The sequence below is a fragment of the Microcebus murinus genome, chromosome 7 (assembly GCF_040939455.1).
Source record: "Microcebus murinus isolate Inina chromosome 7, M.murinus_Inina_mat1.0, whole genome shotgun sequence".
Lineage (NCBI taxonomy): Eukaryota > Metazoa > Chordata > Mammalia > Primates > Cheirogaleidae > Microcebus > Microcebus murinus.
Genome location: NC_134110.1, coordinates 23,905,406 through 23,926,114, shown reverse-complemented (window position 1 = coordinate 23,926,114; position 20,709 = coordinate 23,905,406). Strand labels below are relative to the sequence as shown.

Here is a 20,709-nt window from a genome sequence, read left to right as displayed (position 1 = left end):
CGTGCCCCCTGCCTGCTTTGCAGGACCCTGTGTGTGCAGGGGATGTGGAAGCCCTCGGGCTGTGTGTGGAGGAAGAATTATCACCTATTATGTTTATCAACTTGGCTAATGGGCATTTCCGCAAATGATCTTAAGTCCCATCAATTTAATGTTTCTGGGAAATTATAAGCGTGGCTATACCTTCAATATCATGAAGCAATGTGAAAACACTTCCTGGGCTGGGCAGGTCCATTGTTGATTTACCTGTGAAATCAAATTCCACTGCAACATGTTGCTAGGAATGTTGGCTCAGTAAGTCAAGCTTGGAGGGTGAGTGGATGGTGTGGCTCTGAAGAGGTGATTCTTAGTGAGTTTAGGGAAGGTAGATAGCCAGCAGGAGGAGTGGCCAGGAAAGTTCCAGAACTTTGCTTGTGGTTGTCTAGTCTGCTGGGGGAGGAATGTTGGCTCCAGTAAGTCAAAGCCCTGAAGTGTCTAACGAGGTCTACTCATGGGTTTAGTTGTTATATCTCTTATGTTTCTTATTCTAGAACAGCTTTGTTCCCTCCATCCCGTATCTATTTTCTTTTTAGTCAATATTGTTGTTGTTTCGGGGTTCCCATGACCACTCTGTGATTTGCTATGAGGACGTACAGACTTGGAGGCAGCTGTGCCCTGTGCTGTGGTTTATTACTGTGAACAGCAGTGGAAATCTGCTGAATCTAGAAAAATCCAGGAACAAGCGTCTGAGATGGGCCACATAGAATACACCCCTCCTTCCAGCAGCAAAGACAGCAACATGTGCACACGGTTTCTGCCCAGGAAAGCCTGCTTGGGACTCAAGAGTTTTTGTTGGGGCTGGTCAGATAGGCACTCTCAGCCCACCACAATCCCAGACTCCTGGAAGGAAAGAAGGTGTTCATCATAAATCACATTTTCATACAGTCCAGGCATCTGGTACAGCAGAGTGCACTGCCCCAGGCCCACGGAACAACCTTATCAGTCGGCAACATAAGGAATATTCCAAAAGCCGAGTGCCCAGAGCCAGCCAAGGCCAATTTCAGAGCAGGCCTTCTAAAGGTGTCATCCTCGGGTCAGGTTAAGTCTTTTGTGCACCACCATCTAGTTGAAAAATCTTTTTCCTTTGTTCTGTAGAATATTCTACACCCAGATTGGGTTGAGGGGATCCTTAGGACATTAGTTTATTATTCTGTCTTCTATTTAGTACAGGCTACAATTTAGAGCTGAAGCCTTCAGGTTCAGTTTTGGGCCCTTGTACTTCATAGGTGTCAAGGAGTCTGAATTAGAGTGAAGAGGAGCATGTGTCCAGATGTCCGACTTTCAGGGATGCTGAGACGCTCAGGGAGTTTAGGTGGGGACTGCCTGGCTTCTCTGTCACCTATTCTCCTGATGGTTTTAATATCCACCAGGAACCATTGCCTGATTCCATTATTTCATTAGCATTTACAATAAACTTTCTCTCATTCCATCTGCATTCATAAATTAGTCATTCTATATTGAAGAACTTTCTTCCACCCAGTTTTGTTAATGTGAAACAGTTCATGCCAGAAACACAAGATAAGTTATTTTTCTTTTAATTATCAATTTTCATGGTAATGAGTTGTTGCCTTAGCAACTTTCAGTGGTGACCCTGAGTTGAGTTAGTTTCTCTTGTCTTGTTTTCTAAGTATTATATTGAACTTACAGATTTAATAAATTCAATGTGCTTTAATTAGTTAGTCATTACTAATTTAAAAAGATACAGCCCAATGCCAATTTATTTTTTAAAAGGCTTCTCTTTTATTCTAAGGTTTTTTCACCTTTTTTTGTATAATTTTACGGCCTTTGAAAATTACATAATTTGTAAAGATTTATCAATCATTAATTAATGGTCATTACTAATAGCTATTCCCATAAAACCTTTCCCTCCCTCCCAACAACCATGTTGAGATTTTTAAAAGTCTTGTGAAAAGGCTAATTCAACATGGATTCTACTCTTGCAGAAACAAAAAGCAGAGAGGCAGGAATTATGCAGATGTGATTGCATAATTCCTTGGAGGGAAGATCTTGCTGCATGAAGTGTGGCAGCCAGACATCTCCCAGAGCGTCTTCCCCACGAAATCCATCCATTTCCTGGAACTCTGCTGGCAGGTTTTCCTGCACTACTCTCTCTATGTATCCAAGGCCCCTCTGTCATAGCTACTGCATGTACCTGCCTATGCCGGGGGTCATTCTGTTGGTGTGTAGTAATAACTCATTGTGGTTTCAATGAGCTACATTTCTCTAATGATGATGATGTTGGACATCTTTCCATGTATTTATTTGCTATCTGTTTATCCTCTTCAGTGACATGTCTGTATATGTTGTTGGCTTATTTTCTAATTTAATTGTTTTTTTTAATGTTGAGTTTTGAATGTTCTTTACATATTTTAGATATAAAAGCTTATGTTGGATCTGTGGTTTGCAAATATTATATTTTCCCTCAGTCTAGTTTATAAATTTTTCCTTGTATAACTCATGGTTTTTGTGTCAAGTCTAAGAACTTACAGTTTAGTCCTAGATCCCAAAGATTTTTTTTCACCTGAAATATTTTAGTTTACTTTTTACACTTAGGTCCAGGATCCATTTTGAGTTAGTTTTTGTATTTGTGTGAGATTTAGGTAGAGGTTCATTTTTAAACCTATGGATATCCAATTGCTCCAGCACTGTTTATTGCAAAGGCTATCCCTCCTAGATTGAATTGCTTTTGCTTCTTTGTTAAAAATTAATTGGGCATATTTGTGGGATATATTCCTGGGTTTGCTATTCTGTTCCATTGATTATGTGTTTTCTTCCTCCACCAGCAGCATGCTATCTTGGTTACTGCAGGTATATTATAAGCCTTGACGCTGTGAAGAATGATTTTTCCCACTTATTTTTCCCCCCAAAATCGTTTAGGTTATTCTGTGGCTTTTCTCTTTCCATATACATTTTAGAATGACCTTCTAATCTGTGAACATGATATGTTGCTCCATTTATTTTGATCTTCTTTGATTTCTCTTATAATTTTCATCACATTGATCCTGTACATCTTTTGTTAAATTTCTAAGTAAGTATTTCCTTTTCTTTAGAGCAATTATGAATGGTATTGAGTTTTTATTTTGGTTTCCATTTGTCCATTGTCAGTAATTATAAATGCAATTTTTTTTGTATGTCAATCTTGTATCCTGTTATTTTATTGAACTTACTTATTAGTTCTTGGAGTTTTCTTTTTCATAGAACCCTTGAGATTTTCTATGTAGACAATCAGGTCCTTTGCAATGAGGACAGTTTTATTTCTTCCTTTCCAATCTGTATTCCTTTAATTTATTTTTCTTGCCTTATTGCATGGCTAGGATGAGAATGGTGAGAATGAATATCCTTGCCTTTTTCCCAATCTTAAAAGGAAAACATCTAGTCTTTCATTGTTAAGTATAATATTTCCTTTAAGTTTTTCATAGATGCTTTTTATGAGATTGAGAATATTCCTTTCTTATTATAGTGTACTGAGAGTTTTTTTATTTTTAACCATAATTAGGCATTGAATTTTGTCAATGCCTTTTCTCTGTCAATTGACATGATCATATGATTTTTTTCATTAGCTATTTGATATGTTGTGTTGCACTGATTTATTTTAGACTATTGGGTCAGACTTATATACCTGGAACAAATCCCTCTTTTCTAATGTCAGAAAATCCCTTTTTCTGACAGCACTGCTTTAGCTGCATCCTGCAGATTTTGATCTGTTATGTTTTCAATTTCATTTAGTTCTTTCTATTTTTTTATTTCCCTTGAGAGTTCCTCTTTGATCCATAGATTATTTAGACATGTGCTGCTTAATTTTTAAATGTTAGAGATTTGCCTGTTGTTTTTCTGTTACTGAATTGTAGTTTGATTCACTTATGATCAGAGAGCTTACTCTATATTAAATTCTTTAAACTTGTTGATGTTTTTTATGGTCCAGGTTTATAGTCTATCTTGCTGAATATTCTGTGGGCTTAAAGTAATGTGATTTTTCACTGTTTTATAATACTGGTGTAATTTGCAAATAGAAATTCTATATAATTAGGTCAAGCAACAACTTGAAACCCCAACACCATCCTTTTGTTTTGTCTGTGATTTGATATAGAAGGTGGAGGTTTTCAGAGGTGTTTGGAGAATAGCATGTTCTACCTTGTGTTTCTGTAGCTTCTGTGCTTCTAGAACTTCCTAGGCCTCCCACCCTTGGAGGGTCCACATTATAAGGGGAGGGCTAGATGCAATCACTAGTCCTATGGGCTCTCCAGATGTGGAGTGAGCATTGCAATGTTTCTAGAATCTACTCTAGGAGTAGAATTTACCTTGGCTGAGGATTCAGACATTATCTTGTTTTGAGGCAGAGCTGTTTCTTCGGAACTGGAGATCTCGACTCTTGCTGTGCCGCTGCCGTATGCACCCCACTCCACTCAGTGCAGTGCATCTTGGGGCAGCCTGCAGACAGACCCACCCACACGTGCCTTCAGCCACCTATCTGCTGCTGCCAGCTGTTCCTGCTTCAGGTGGTGGCTTCCTCACCTGCTGTGTTATAGGTGCTCTGTCTCACTTATTATGTATGTCGTCTTCTGCTTTTCTTTAGGGTTGATTCCAGTGCCTTGGACAGTGCCTGGCACAGAGCAAGAGCTCAGTAAATATCAAACAAAATGCTTCCAGAGCATCTTCGGATATTTGAGACAGGTGCTGAGGTCCTCTGGTTCTGGTCTAACCTGGCTCCTGGGTCGGGGGTCTTGGTCCACTCCTGACTTTGTGACCCATGAGTGACTGAGCAGGAACAAAAGGCCAGCCTGGGTTCTCTTAAGCTCTTTTAATAGCTTGATGGGATGAAACTATTTCAAGAAATACCTTGGGTTATTTGTATTTCTAGTCCTGCAGATAATCCTGACTGGCACTTTCTTGCCTAAGGATGGTGGGGCTGTATCTCTCATCCTTGTAAAGTAGTTCTTGTTGAAAGCCCCAAAGAGCTAAGTTGGAACGATCCTCCTAACTCTTGCACTTTGAAGCTATAATGGGGCTGCAGGAGATGTCCCAGTGCAGCATTCTAAAAATTCCATTATCGCAGCTAAGGCTTCTATGTCCTTATTCCACATAAAATTATATTAAAACCGTTGACACAGTCTTAATGAAAAATATTTCATAACATAAAGGAGATAATACTTTCTCCCCATGTGTCCTTCACCCAATCCCTGGAATTATGTTCTAAGAAGGATTGCCACCATGGGCTCCTTTCTGCTGGCAACACACAGACTGTTTCTTTCCCTTTATCCACGTTATCTAATTGAAGCAAAATGATGCAGGCTTTGTGTAAGATCATGTTTCATTGCTCTGGGTACTTTCATATCTAATTTAGAAGTTCATGTGGTGTTTGTTTTAACAATTAATTGTGAAATTAAATTCAAGAAAGATGAATAGAGAGCACCTTTAGTCTTCCGGGGAGTCTCCCCTGTAATTTACAGAAGTGGGAAGCATATTTGGAGAGAGGGAAGATGCTGCATTTCAGAATGCAGGGCACATGCCACAGTGCTGTTTTTTAGTGGAAACTTCTAAATTAAGTTTTTCTAACTTCTGTTCTTGTTATGTTTTGCAAGGCTAAAATTTAAATTATAGCTGTGGCCAATTGCTATGCCTCCCCTAATTCATTTCCTTGTGTCTGTGAGCCTCTCCTTACTGCTGATTCATGGAGCATACTGCTTTCTGTAGCGTCCACAAACTTGCTTCATTACATCGTTCCAGAGATACCTTTCCTTTTCTCCCTTGAAAAGGACTATTCTTTGAGAAGGAGTCCTTCAGAACTACAGGAAAACTCATGGATTATGTAATACACACCCTTTGCTTAACAGACATATACACTGAATTGCAAAGACACCTTTGCAGTTGAAGGAGTCAAGATGGGACCCAGGTCCCTGACCACTGGGCTGTACTGCCCACGGTTTCTTCTGACACATTCACAATCCAATATTTCAAGGCTTCTCAAAGTGGGCAGCCACATCATTCCTTAGAAGAATGGCAAATGTTTTGCAGACTGGTCTTGAAGGAAGTGGAACCTTTCCAGGGCCGGCAGTCCTGGGTGGTTCTCTCATGCACGTCCACGGCTGTTCCTGCGCACGCAGGCAGTGAGCTGGATCACCCTGTTGTTTGCAGCCAGATCAAATAGGAGGTGGGTGGGTGAGGGTTGGGGGGAAAAGGAAGCCAGTGCATGAAGAAGGGCCACAGTGAGACTTGAGGGCTTTGATGTCAAAGACAACAATGACAATGTTGACACCCACAAGAGCTAATATGTGGAGGAGCAAGCCTTATTCTGAGAATTCTGTGCATGTTAGTAGACAGCCCCACAAGGCAGGCTTTATTATCAGCTCCATTTTATAGATGAGGACATCCAGCCACAGAGAATTCAGATCACTTGCCCAAAGTCCCTGAGCTGGGAAAGGTGGAGTGAGGGTTTGCTCCCCGGTGGCTGCCTTTGGAGCCCAGGCTTCGCACCAGGCTGTGGCACTTCTCTGGGAGCCAGGACATGTCCACAGCCAGAGCCGGGAATGCTATGCAAGGTGAACGGATGTCTGTTATGCCCCGTACCCTGGTCTGGCTTTGTACTTGTGTATGTCATGGCATTTAATTCTGAAAAGGTGTAGTAGGCTGAATAATGACCCCCTACACAAGATGTCTATACCCTTATCCCTGGGCTGTTTGCATATGTGCCCTTACATGACAAGAGGGACTTTGTAGAATGATTAAGTTAAGGCTCGAGATGTGGGGGTTATCTGGGTGGGCCCAGTAGGTCCTTACAAGTGGAAAAACTTCCCCTGCTGTGGTCACAGGCAGAGGTGATTATGGAATAGGGTCATAGAGGTGTGGTGTGAGGACTTGATCCACAGTTGATGGCTTTGAAGGTGGAAAAGAGGGGTCCTGGTTGTGGAATCTGGGTGGCCTCTATGGGAAGGTGAGGACCTGGATGCTGCCCTAGAGCCTGCAGAAGGAACAGAAGGAACACTGCCCTGCTGACATTGCAATTGTGGCCCACCAACACCCTTGCTGGACTTCTGACCTCCAGAACTGCAAGAGAGAGGCCTGTGGCAGTGTGTGAAAGCAGCCCTAGCAAACCAATTCAGAGGCCCCAGGAGGGAGGTGTGACACTCCTGCTTATAGGTGCAGAAATAGGCGTGGGAGGAATCACACCTTGGTGTGGGAGAGGCAGGAATGAACTCAGGGTGATGCCGTATCCAATTTCTTTCCATGGCACCAGCCCTCTCTTGGGGAGGGGAAGTGGAGAGGCCCAAGGCAGGGCACAGCTGAGAGGAGGCACCGAGCCTGACTACTTTCTCCCCACCCTGACTCGCCATCCCGCACATGTGGGCAGTGTGCAGTGAGGCACACGCCACCTTCACAGCCACATTGCGAGGCAGGGTCACTCCTCCTTTATGTGCAAGAGGAAATCTAAGTTTCGGAGGGCGGGGTGGGTTGGATGATTGGTCAGGACCTTGTTTATAATCAGAAGATCTGGCTGCGTGAGCTCCAGGGGTCACAGGGAAGGACATCTGGGGTACGTGTGTGTGAGTAAGAGTCAGCATATGTGACGTGTGCACGTGTTTATGTGGGACTCTGTGAGTGTCAGAGCGAGGGTATGTGAGACTGTGCGTCTCTGTGTGACAGTGTGTGACTGGATGTGAGAACATGTGTGACTATGTGCTGTGTCTGTGTGTGGGAGACTGTGCATCTGTGTATGAGTGTGTGTGCAAGTTAGTACGTGCGACTGTGTGTGTGCACGTGTGTGTAGTGCGAGTGTGTGAGGCCTGACAGTGTGGCTGAGTGTGTCCTCGCTAGTGAGGTGAGATGGCCGGGCGCTCTCGAGTCCCAGTGGCTGGCTTGCCCTCCGCGCCCACGCTGCTCAGAGGCAGAGGGCGCCTGACTCGTATGTCACCTGCACCTGTGGTTGGAGAGTTGGTTCCCAGGCCACCATTGCTCTTGGGAGCAGGGCAGGTGCCGGGGTCCAGGCTGTGCCCCACCCTCACCGACTTCCTCCAGGAGATGGGCCGGCATGGGGTGGGCAGGACTCTGCAGCCCATGGGACACCCTCAGGCAGAGTTAGGGCCTAACATGGTTCAGCCGCATCACACAGGGGCCAAGAACTGGCTTATCTGCTCTCCTGCATCGGAGACCAGGGCGTAGACCAGAGGCGCCAGGCAGGTGTGCGCCAGGACAGCACAGCCTGCACGCCTCCTGTAGGGCCGGGCCCTGTGTCTACACCAGGCGGGGACAAGAGCCGCAGGGGACAGGAGCCATGGGGCTCACAGACGTGCCTTCGTAGGGTAGCAGGGTAGCAGGGTCCCTGTTTGTAGGATCTAGTCTTTAGATGGCATAGGTTGCTTTTACATGTTGAAAATATGACGATTGACTAATGTTTTTCCTGGGGTTACTCTGGTCAGTGGAAGGGTCAGTGAAATGCGGGGAGACCCATAAGGAGAAAGAACAGGATGTCTGCGCACCTGTGGGGCTCGCGCTGCTGGGTGTGCCCATGCTCTGCGGGGACCTGGGACCCACCCCGTGCCGGGCTCTACGTAGGCGCCACTGGGCTGGGGAAGGACAGCCTGAGGTCGTGGGTCCGTATCACTCAAGCTAACTCTCCAAGCTTGAGCTCAGGGAGTGGGCTGGAAGAGGCCAGGGCGGCTCAGGGTGTGGCGCTTGCTTTTGGGGCAGCGCCTGTGCCCAGGAAGCACTGGAGTGAGGACGGGAGCAGGTGAGACAGCAGATCTCCGCACATCTGCAGATCCTAGGTCCTGTGCCTCTGAGAAGCCCCGAGGAGCGAGTATGTGGAGCACTTGCGGGCTCCCTGCGCTCAGCCAGCATTTGGCACTCGAGCCACGGTGAGCCGAGGGCCGGCTTCCCAGTGTGTCTTGCCAGCTGCTGTGGTGAGGGAGGGAGAATTCTGGCTTTGTGTATTCCGTGCTTCCTTGCCCTCGTCTACCAACACAACCTCTGTCGTGAAACACCAGCGTGGCAGCGAGCGTGGGGCATGGACACGGGTACCCGGCTGTGCAGTCCTGGACCTCTGCGTCTGGGCAGGACCTGGCTGGCCCTCAGGCTGGTCTCCTGTCTCACTCCTGGGAAGGACAGTGCCCTGCTGGCCTGTGCGAGGCCTGGATCTGTGTTTGCGTCAAGGACTTCTGATGTTATCACTTGCTGCACTGCCTGTGAGGCTCCCTCTGCCCTTCCCACCCTCCTTCGGTCTCCTGGGAAGGTTTCCCCAGCACCTTGCAGGGTGTGTGTCCGGTCCTTCCGTCCTGAATTGCATTTAACTGTGTGCTTTTGGCTTGATGACAGTTTCAGTAATTGGGAATAATTGATTTATGTTGTCGAACTGATGGCCCAGTTGCCTGGGGAGCATGTGGCAGATAATTCGTGACACCTTGCTGCAGGTGTCCTGGTACAGTGTGCTGTGTCCAGCCCTGCACCCTCTTAGGAGGGTCATGTAGTTATTCAGGAAATGAAAGAATGAAAGCAGCTCTCTCTAGAAGCCTGGCTGATGGTGGTTACGCATGTCTGTGGGTCTGTGTCCAGGCCCTGAAGTATCAAGACCCATGAGTTATTTATCATTTTGTTAGATGTGGGATACAGGGGCAGATGTAGGCACACACTCATGTCACCACAGGCTTCCATGAGTGGGAAATCCCTGGGTGTCTGGAATGCAGTAATTTCCTGTGTTTCTTTCCAGATCGTGCACAGAACTCTGGCAGCCATGCTGGGTTCCCTTGCAGCGTTAGCGGCCCTGGCTGTCATCGGAGACGTGAGTCGTAATGTTCCCAGTCCCTGGCTTACCACTTGATAGGACGTCAGACTCTAAGACATTTTAGGATTTAGGCTTTAGCTGGTGTTTTTCAATATTTTAGATGCCACTTCCATGTTTTTGCCCAGGAACCAACAAGCTACAGCACTGATGGGTATTTTTCGTTTGATTTTATCACACACGTCCCAGTGGTGGTGTTCTCCCTTTTGGCTGAGAAAAATGCTCCTTGTGGTCGTGCCTCTGCCCAGGGCTGTGTAGCTGAGTGGTGCTGGGCTAGATCCGGGTGTTGTCAGCCCTGTGGAATGAGAGGGGCCCATCCTAGCCGGAGCAGAGCTGGGAGTTGGGAGTCAGGTTCTGTCTTGCTGACATCAGGAGGCCCCTGGCGATGCACGTATGGGGGTGACAGTGCCCTGGCAGGGTCTGAGTGTGGCCCATCTAGCAGAGACATGGGGGTAAATGTAGGGAAGCAACAGAGACCGAGTGCCCGCTGCAGACGGTGGCCCAGAGTTGTTTGAGGGACGATGTTGGAACCGAATTCCAACAGAGGTGACCACACACAGACCTGGATTTGGAAACACCTTTATGGAATTCAATGGGATTATTCTGAAAACTAGCAGAGGCCATTCAGTCAACCAAAAAATAATAACTAGTTAAAAAAAAAACTATGTGGGGTATGTGTGGTGAGCCAGCCATTTATTATTATTATTATTATTTTTAAATTTAAATTCTGAATGTAGGCCCAGCCTGAAAGCAGTAGTAAGAACTGGAACTTTTTCTTGCCTAGAGTTGGTATAAATGAATGCTAATCCTAAAGGTAAAACATTCCAGAACCCTAAAACTTAGACATAAAACCGCCGTTATTTTTATCAATGGTTAAGGAGCAGGGGAGTAGCAGTCTATTTCATTTTGAAGCTTGCTAATGTGGCACATAGCAGGCAGGCGCTGTGGGAAAGCCCCTGGGCCCATTGTGCAGCCCTTCCCAATAGCTGGACCCTGCAGGGCTGTCCCCTCATATTCCCTGTAAGAGTGGGGGCAGACGGAGAGCAGGACAGACGGTCATCCTGCTCATTGTCACCTGGCCTCGGGCCACGATGCGGAAAAAGGCACACATGGACTCCACTAAGAGTATAACCTCAAGGGCCAATCCTGCCATCCAGGCTGCAGTTCTTTGTAGAGTGGCTGGGGACAGGGTTAAAGACCAGTGTTTTAAATTACTAAATGCACAGGTTTGACATCACAGATGCTTTGGGTCATGAGTGTTTTTCAACAACAATGTAATCCAATTTCAAGGCAAGTGGATGGTGTGATTTCCAACCAGTGAGTGGGTTTGCAGTAAAAGGCAGCCTATTTTTTCGAGCTTATCACTGGGAGGGGACGCACAGGATTAATTGGCAAATTTGTGCTTTGATTGCAGAGACCCAGCCTGACCGAGGTGGTGGAGTGGATTGATTTTGAGACCCTGGCTCTGCTGTTTGGCATGGTAATTACAGACCTCCCAGTGGGACGGGCCGCAGCCTGGGTCCTTCTCTTTTGCCTGCACTGCTGATAATCCTTCATTATACTAAAGACACTGTGCCTCGTGACGATTAGGGCTTGATTGGGACGGTGAGTGCAGGTCTAGCTAATTCCTCCTGCGGAGAAATGGAACGACCAGTGCTGGTTAGTTAGCTGGAGAACATCAGCCTGAGGCCTGTCTGACAATGAAATAGCATTGCCACTTAGAAAAGTTAGCAATTGTTTTGAATTACTTCCCTTAAAATAAAAAAATGGAATATCCCAAATAATGATTTGCATTTCCCTGATGATTAGAGATGTTGAGCATTTCTTCATATGTTTGTTGGCCATTCTTCTGTCTTCTTTAGAAAAATCTTCTGTTCAAGTCCTTTGCCCACTTTTTAATGGGGTTATTTGATTTTTTCTTCCTAATTTTCGTGAGTTCTAAGTATATTCTAGTTATCAGTCCCTTATCGGATGCATAGGATGCAAAAATTTTCTCCCATTCTGTAGGTTGTCTGTTTACTTTCATGACTATTTCTTTGGCTGTGCAGAAGCTTTGTAGTTTGATCATGTCCCATTTATTTATTTTTGTTGCTGCTGTGATTGCCTTTGGGGACTTCTTCATAAACTCTTTGCCCAGGCCGATGTCTAGGAGAGTGTTTCCAACTTTTTCCTCTAGAGTTCTAATAGTTTCATATCTTAGGTTTAAGTCTGTTATCCAGCGTGAGTTGGTTTTTGTGAGAGGTGAAAGGTGTGGGTCCTGTTTTAGCCTTCTACAGGTGGCTATCCAGTTTTCCCAGCACCATTTATTGAAGAGGGATTCTTTTCCCCAGCGTATATAAGAGTTTCTGTGATTGAAAAAGTACCTTTAATTGTATGGGTAAAGGAAGATACTGTCCCTAACTAACAGTTTGTCTGTGTGCTCTTTTATCATATTGTCCAGTGGCTGCCCTGTGCTGTGAGGAATGTCACTGGTGGCTTGTAGAGGACTTTCAAAACACAAGTGGGCTAGTGTGGTACCTGAGTCATAAACCACTTGGTGATGTGGTGGCTTTGGGGGCCAGGGCTGCCCTTTGCACTGATCATGCTCACGCCGTTTCTGTACGGGGCTCTGCTAAAAGATTCTTGTCTCCTTTTTCTCTTTTCCCCACAGATGATCTTAGTAGCCATATTTTCAGAAACTGGATTTTTTGATTATTGTGCTGTAAAGGTATGTGTGATGTTAATAGTTTTGTATTAATTGATATATTTATTTTATTGACATTATATGTTTAGGAAACTAAACTATCATTTAATGCAAATATTGTAAAATTCCATCCATTTCACTTTTTAACTGGACCCCTGGGGGGATGTCGCAGCTGGCTCCGGCCCCCAGAATGGTGCTGCGAGAGGAGGTCTTGCCGGGCCCTGCTAACGTAGAGCTAATGTCAAGTGCTGCGCTTGACATTTTTTTGGAACTGAAAAGTTCTTTTTAAAATTATCCAACAAAGCCCGTTGCATACTCTGAACAAGAGACCTATGCTGTGATTTTTGTCATCTTCATGCACCGTCTTGTATCTTCTGGCCTCTTCTTCCCATACCTTGGTACTGAAAGTATCTCCTAGGTCCCCAAAGATCAGCAGACACTAGGGTCACATGGATTGCAGACGCCACAGCCAGGCTGTCTAACCAAAACACCAGATAGTGTTAAAGGGAATGGGGACTGTCACCTCGAGACGGGGGCACTGTGAAGAAGGACAATTGGTGTGGACCACCGATTTGAGTGTCCAGGACTGCGGTGCCCAGCACAGCTATCACTTTCTCGTCTTGGCAGACCTAGGACTCCGTGTGTCTAAGTCTGAACCCATGTGTTGTGTTTGTTTGGATCCCTGTTCCTTAGCGTCTCTAATGAAAAGTAGCATTTGTTATACAAACCTGCTGATTCTGGCTTGTTCCTTCTGCGTGCCCTTCCAGGCATACCGACTGTCCCGGGGAAGAGTGTGGGCCATGATCATCATGCTGTGTCTCATTGCTGCTGTGCTCTCTGCCTTCTTGGACAATGTCACCACAATGCTCCTCTTCACTCCTGTGACCATAAGGTATGCAGGGTACCTCTGCCGAGGGTATCATGAGCAGGTTCAGGGCAGGCATAGGTTCTCTGTTCTCACGCCAGGGAGGAGGCGGGTGGTAGTGCCCACACTCACGGTCCTCCAGTGAGCCAGCACCTGCTTCGTGCGATGGCAGTGGTGTAGCAGTAGCTGGGTGGCAGAGATGCTGCGGGGAGTGGGAAGACACAGGCCCTGCTTTCCTGGAGGTTATGCTCCTGTGGGTTGGGGACGTGGGTGAGAACCTTGTCCCATACCATCAGGTGCCAGGAGTCCTTGTGCACGTCCTCTCCATCATCATCTGCCACCTGGCTGGCTTGGCAGGGACACCTGTGCCAGTGTGAGAGCTTCCCCGCAGAGGCTCAGAGGGTCACAGGAGTGACTGGGCTCTCTAGAGTCAGGGCCCAGCCTGGCCAGGCTCCGCAGGTAAAGCTGGGAAAGGGAAATTTAGTTTGATCCTATTCCATTTCTTTTAATTCCATCCACTTAAGTCACCCCACACTTACTGAATGCCATAGGCCGTTTGCCCAGAATCTTCTGAAGCTTGAGCTTCAGTCTGGGTCCTTGCACAGGCCCCGTGTGGAGTCGTGGACCTAAGTGTGTTTCCGTACTTTATGTTCTGTGTTTTAAACATGGTTCCCCAGCATATCAGCCTCAGGCCCCCAAGCCTGGTCCTCTCCTCCTTGGGCCCATCACCAGCTGGTGCTTGGCTGGGCCTGGGGATACGGAGGTGAGAAAGCTGCCCCAGGGGCTCACAGGGGCCGTGCTTGGTAGTAGGGCCCTTGAACAAGTCACTTCAGCCGCACTGATCTGGGTTGTACCAGCAAAGAGCTGAACCTGAGCGAGTGTGATCAGGGCTCCGTGAAACAAGGGACCCACCTGGACACAGGCAGGAGACAGAGCAAGTTCGAAGGTACCAGCAAGATGCTGCTTTCTGGGCTCAGGATTAATTCTGGGGGTGACTCCTAGAGGTGTGAGTTGGGGTGTGAGGAGGGGAGGGAGGAGCAGGAGGCGGCCAGCACCCCCATGGATGTGGCTGCAGCATCCGAGGCCATCTCTTGCCTCAGTGTGGAGACTCAGGCGTGTACCCAGGCTCCTGTGGGCTTGGCCACATCGTCACTACCCCTGTGCAGACAGGGACTTGTGGGGTACAGGGGGGTGCTGGGCTCTCAGCTTTCCTCTGCAGGGCTGAGGGTGAATGAGGGATGGAGCAGATGTGTTCGAGGGGTGCTGTAGACTGTAACATGTGCTACTAACGGCACTAAATCTCTTGGGCATGACAGAGGACAAGAGACAGGCCCCTCACCCTCTTCTAACCAACACAACTCTGCAGCTGGCCTAGTTTGAGAATGGTGGTGCCACCCACATGCCCCAGATCCCAGCTGTCACTGTGCTTTCCCACGGCAGCCCAGCTGGTGAGAGCGGGATTCCAAGGCTGAGGTGTGGCGGGTACCTTGTTCCCAGCACCCCTGTACAGCCCACAGCTGGGGGTTGTCTCAGCCTTGCCAGAATTTGTTTATGTCATCACTGCTCAGGAACTGGCTTTGTAATGTTGTTAGAGCAGCGGTTCCATTTATTTTTATTTTCTGACTACATTATTCTGTAGTCAGAAAATTACATCTTTCAAGGTTCAAGTGCTGGTGTGCTAAGACCCACTGTTTCTGTGACCCTATTCTTCATGACTTTGTAAGTGTTGATGACATTCTTCTGCCTGTGCCTGGCCTGAGTAGCTTTCGTCCTCTCAGTTAGGCATGTAGGCCCATAGGATTGGAGCCGCTGTGCCTTGTCTGGGGTTGACTGGCGCACACAAATGATCTTCCTGCCGGAAGCAGATCCTGGGGCCTCTTCAGTTGAGCACTGCTGCTGCCGGACACTGATGCTCACGTGTGGAGTCGCTCCTGCTCCTGGTCCCCAGACACACTTCTACCTCAGCCTCCTCACCAGTCTGTGGGCCTGTCCGCTCCTCCCACCAGCGGAGGGGAAGGCTGTGGCTGGCTGTGCTGTGAGCTGAGGGCCAGGAGGCGGTGGGACAGCCTGTATGGGGGTGGGCTGGGGTGGAGGATGCCGTGATGTGCTTTCTGCCCTGGACCCACCCGGGGGCTGTAGAACACTGCTGCCCAGGTCCACTCCCGGGATTGCTGTGCTGTGGGCCAGGCTATAGGACTCTCCAAGATTCGGAGACAAATCTAGTGTGCAGCCACGTGGAGAACCATGGCTGTGGAGTGTGCTCCTTGTCCAAGGAAGAAGTCAGTCATTATCAACAGTCGTTAATGGGCAGAGCTTAGGGCCTTGGCATCTGAGAAAGGGAAGGTGGATAAAGACTAAGTCAGCAGCTCCGTGGGAGCCACCAGTGCTCTCTGCGCTGCCCCACCGTGTCGTGGAGGGGTCTGGCGGCAGCACCGGTTCCCCTGCGTGAGGGCCTGCGCACAGGAGACTGCTCCTCCAGACCTGGGGCTGGGGAAAGGGTACTTACCACACGGGTGGCTCAGAGGCTGGTGGGTTAGCTTTCAGAGGAAACGTAACTTCCAGAGTGAGCCGTGGCCTGAGCGTGCTGTTGCAGTGGCTCATCCCCCTGCACTGCCCTTTTCACAGGGATGTGTGTGTGTGTGTGTGTGCATGCGCCTCCCTTGTATGAGCAAGCTCATTGAAAACATTTGGTTTGCACGTGGGCCTTTCACCATGTGAGTAGTGAGACCACTCTCATTTTCCTCCATTTGCGACAGACTGTGTGAGGTGCTCAACCTTGATCCAAGACAAGTCCTGATTGCAGAAGTGATCTTCACTAACATCGGAGGAGCTGCCACTGCCATCGGAGACCCACCGAATGTCATTATTGTGTCCAACCAGGAGTTGAGGAAGATGGTATGTGCCAGGGTACCAGGGTTGCTTCCAATGAATGCAGACCTCAGCCTACATAGCACTCTGTCCAGTGTGGACACCTCTGCTGGAGATATGGCCCTCTGTGCCGCCTCTTCCTAGTAAGTGCTACTGGTCAGCCAAGAGTGGGATGTTAGGTCTTGATCCTCCAACCTAGAGTTAGCTGGCTTCAAGTGACTTCATTCTCATTCTGATAAATTTTTAAAGAAATGATTGGGTAACACAATATATTTAGTCATAGTATATTACATTAATTATATTAATAAGAACTGAGGTTTCTTCCAACTACCATTAAGGACAAAATGACCTATATCCCCTTGCACTGGAGAAAGAGGATTCCCTTCTCAGCTGTGGTAGACAAATTTACTGATGATGAATTTAAAATGTATTTTTTAAGGGTCAGAAAGTGAATGTTTTTAGAAATTCTTTGGAAGTCCCTATAAATATTAATATAAAATTTCTTTGTAAACTATAATAAAGATGAAGTATTAGAGAGTGCAAATGGCATTTTACATATCCTAAAGTGTTAAAGTTAAAACTATACCGTTAATTTTCATTTACCATTCTTTGGTCATTGGAATTTTCTCAATCTCTCTTTTCTGAGGTTCCATTAAAAAATGCTTCCAAATTGAGGTTATATATCATGGGTCATATGTTTTTGTGTGTGTATGTCTGTGAAGTGTGTCAGTGTGTTTTGTGTGAATGCATGAAAATACTTAAACCTTTGAAAATTCATGGCTATAGGGTGTTGATGGCTCCTTCATGGAACTACCATGTTCTAGAGAGTCTGGGTATAACGTGGATGCTTTGGTGAGACTGTTGAAATTTTGCATTGCCTGGTTACTCTGGGAAGTTGCCTGGTAGCACCTCACTGGTCTTGCTGAGTGAGCTGAGTCGTGCAGCTGTGATCATATCATCCTGGAGCACATTAGACAGTAACACGGCCTCGTGATCTATTCTAGGGCACCCATCACCCAGGATGGACCTCATGCATAGGAAAGAACTATTTTTAGAAAAAAATTGTGTTATTGTTTTTATTCCATAGTAATGCATTTATTATAGAACCCATAAATTTCACACACACACACACACACACACACACACACACACACACACACACTAAGAAGTGTTATAATTCCGCCAGCCAGAGACAAATCTTCTTAATATTTTGGTGCAAATAGTATCCCAGAATGTTTCCATGCAGATATGTATGAGTAAAAAAGATGGCACAACTTATGCTTCTGGCCCAGATGGGGTGACTGAGCCTGGATTTGCCTGAGGACAGCCAAACAAACAAACAAAACCAAAAAAACCAAAAATAAAAACAAAAATGAACAAACAAACCAAAACCAGATAAAATACATGGAACAATAGTAATCAAGACACTGGTCACTAGGCAAAAAGGAGGGTGACCCTGTAAGATGGGAAACAAATGAGGTAAGTGCTATGATTGCTCTAGCTCACTGCCTTGAGGGAGTTTTAGGATGTGGTGCAGAGAGAATAATCCAGATGGACCTCACTGGACTCCCTGCATTGAGGAGAAGGAACTGAGAGTCTGGGGAGGCCAAGGCAGCTAGAGTTTGCAAGACAGCGCCAGAGAGGACACGCTGACCAGAGAGAGAACCACAGAGATCTTCAGGGGCTCTCTTTCAAGTATTCAACAGAGTGTTCAGATTAGCGCATGCATGTGAGGAAACTACCTGAGACAAGGGGAAGAACAACCCACAAAGACTACTAGGAAGAATGTACAAGGACAGGAATAATGGCTGTTCTTGCCAGGGAGACTTAAACTTCTTAATTCATGGGCACTGGTTAGAGTACTCAGAAGGATCTTATCTCAATAGTGAGGCGAAGGGTCATTAGCTCTGAACTGAATTCTGCCCCTGTTCCATCCAATAAATCTTAAAATCAAGAGACCCGAAAGAATCCAACTATTTCTAAGTAGTTTAACTGCATCCCAAGACAAACCTCAAGAATATTTGTAGGGATACAAAAATGTTCAGCAACATACAAGGTAAAATTTGCAAAGTCTGGCATCTGATCAACAATTACCAGGCATGTGAAGAAGCAAAAAATATAACCTATGACAGGATAATATGAACCACTGGAAACCACCCTAGAACAGACACAGGTATTATAATTAGACTAAGACATTAAAACCATTACTGCATTACAGATGTTAAGTAACAACATTAAAAATATTTTAAAAGGCCCATATCAAACTTCTAGAGATGAAAACTACAATGTCTGAGATATGAGATAGAAATATACTTATTGGGATTAATGGCAGATTAGAAATTACGGAAGAAAAGATTAATGAACTTGAAGACATAGATAAAAAATGAAGCAGAATGAAAAAATAATAAACAATGAAAAGCATTAGTGAGCTATGGGAAAACTTCAAGTGGCCTAATATAAATGTAATGCTAGTCTTTGAAGGAGAGGGGAGAACAGAAAAACTCACCTGAAAAAGAAATGTCATTAAATTCCAAATTTTATGAGTGGTATAAACCCACAGATTTAAGAAGTTCAATAAAGCCAGAGCACAAGAAACATGAAGAACAGTATACGAAGTCATGTCTTAATCAAATTGTTTGAGAGCCATGATAAACAGAAAACATCTTAAAACTGTCAAAGAAAAGACATGTTACACGCAAGGGAACGAAGATAGAGATGATGATATATTTCTCTTCAGAAACAATGCAAGTGTAAAGATAATGGAGCAACATCTTTAAAGTACTGAAAAAAATCTGTCAACTCAGGATACTACACCCAGTGAAAATGTCTTTTTCTTAACTATAAAAATAGACTTTTCCTGATTTATAAAAGCTAAAAGAATTAATAACAGACCCACATAGTAAGACATACTACAGGAAGCCCTTGAGGCAGAAGAAACATGACATCATGTGGAAACATGGATCTTCCCAAAGGAACGAAGAGTACTAGAAAGGGTGACTGCGAGTGAGTTCACATAATCTTCTTATCATTTAAATCACTTTAAGAGATAATTGTTTAAACAAAATAATAATGTATTAAGGGTTTATAACATATAAGTAGGATGTATGACAACAATAACATAAAGGTTAGAAGAGGAGAAATTAAAGTATAATAATGGGCAGGGTGTGGTGGTTCATGCCTGTAATCCTAGCATTCTGGGAGGCTGAGATGGGAGGATTGCTTGAGCTCAGGAGTTTGAGACCAGCCTGTGCAAGAGTGAGACCCTGTCTCTACTACAAATAGAAAAATTAGCTGGGTGTGGTGGTGTGTGCCTGTGGTTTCAGCTACTTGGAAGGCTGAGGCAGGAGGATCTTCTGAGTCCAGGAGTTTGAGGTTGCTGTGAGGCTGATGCCAGGGCACTTTACTCAGGGCAACAGAGTGGGACTCTGTCTTAAAAAAAATACTAATGTTCCAGCTCTATCCAGGAAAATACAAGAGGTGCTATATCACCATTGTTTCTTATAGCTGAATAGTATTTCATGGTATACATATACCACATTTTATTAATCCACTCATGTATTGATGGGCACCTGGGTTGTTTCCACACCTTTGCGATTGTGAACTGTGCTGCTATAAACATTTGAGTGCAGGTCCCATTTGTAGAGTGTCATTTGATCTTTTGGGTAGATGCCCAGTAGAGGAATTGCTGGATCAAATGGTAGATCTACTTGTATCACTTTAAGGTATCTCCATATTGCTTTCCACAGAGGTTGAACCAGTTTGCAGTCCCACCAGCAGTGTAGGAGTGTTGCTATTTCTCCACATCCACGCCAACATTTATTGTTTGGGGACTTTTTGATAAAGGCCATTCTTACAGGAGATAAATAATATCTCATTGCAGTTTTGATTTGCATTTCTGTGATGATTAGAGATGTTGAGCATTTTTTCATGTTTGTTGGCTTTTATTCTGTCTTCTTTTGAAAAATTTCTGTTCATGTCCTTTGCCCACTTTTTGATAGGGTTGTTTGATTTTTTCTTGCTGATTTTCCTGAGTTCTAAATAAATTCTAGTTATCAGCCCTATATCAGAGGTGTAGCTTGTGAAAATTTTCTCCCATGCTGTGGGTTGTCTGTTTGCTCTCTTGACAGTTTCTTTGGCTGTGCAGAAGCTTTTTAATTTGATCAGGTCCCATTTATTTATTTTTGTTGCTGTTGTGATTGCCTTTGGGGTCTTCTTCATAAATTCTTTGCCTAGGCCAATGTCTAGAAGAGTATTTCCAATGTTTTCCTCTAGGATTCTAATAGTTTCACACCTAATGTTCAAGTCTGTTACCCAGTGTGAGTTGATTTTTGTGAGAGGTGAAAGGTGTGGGCCCTGTTTCAGTCTTCTGCATGTGGCTATCCAGTTTTCCCAGCACCATTTATTGAATAAGGATTCTTTTCCCCAGTGTATGTTTTTATCTGCTTTGTCAAAGATTAGTTGGCTATATGAGGATGGTTTTGTATCTGG

At 45.5% G+C, this 20,709-nt stretch overlaps 1 protein-coding gene across 1 annotated transcript in view; it reads left to right on the top strand.

Moving 5' to 3' along the window:
• OCA2 (OCA2 melanosomal transmembrane protein) overlaps nucleotides 1-20,709 on the top strand; it is a 270,600-nt gene that overhangs the window by 64,646 nt on the left and 185,245 nt on the right. Inside the window, exons 9-13 of the mRNA XM_020289059.2 lie at nucleotides 9,734-9,805; nucleotides 11,220-11,285; nucleotides 12,456-12,512; nucleotides 13,256-13,380; nucleotides 16,110-16,248. Of these exons, the coding sequence (XP_020144648.2) occupies nucleotides 9,734-9,805; nucleotides 11,220-11,285; nucleotides 12,456-12,512; nucleotides 13,256-13,380; nucleotides 16,110-16,248 (459 nt within the window). The remainder of the gene's footprint in view (nucleotides 1-9,733; nucleotides 9,806-11,219; nucleotides 11,286-12,455; nucleotides 12,513-13,255; nucleotides 13,381-16,109; nucleotides 16,249-20,709) is intronic.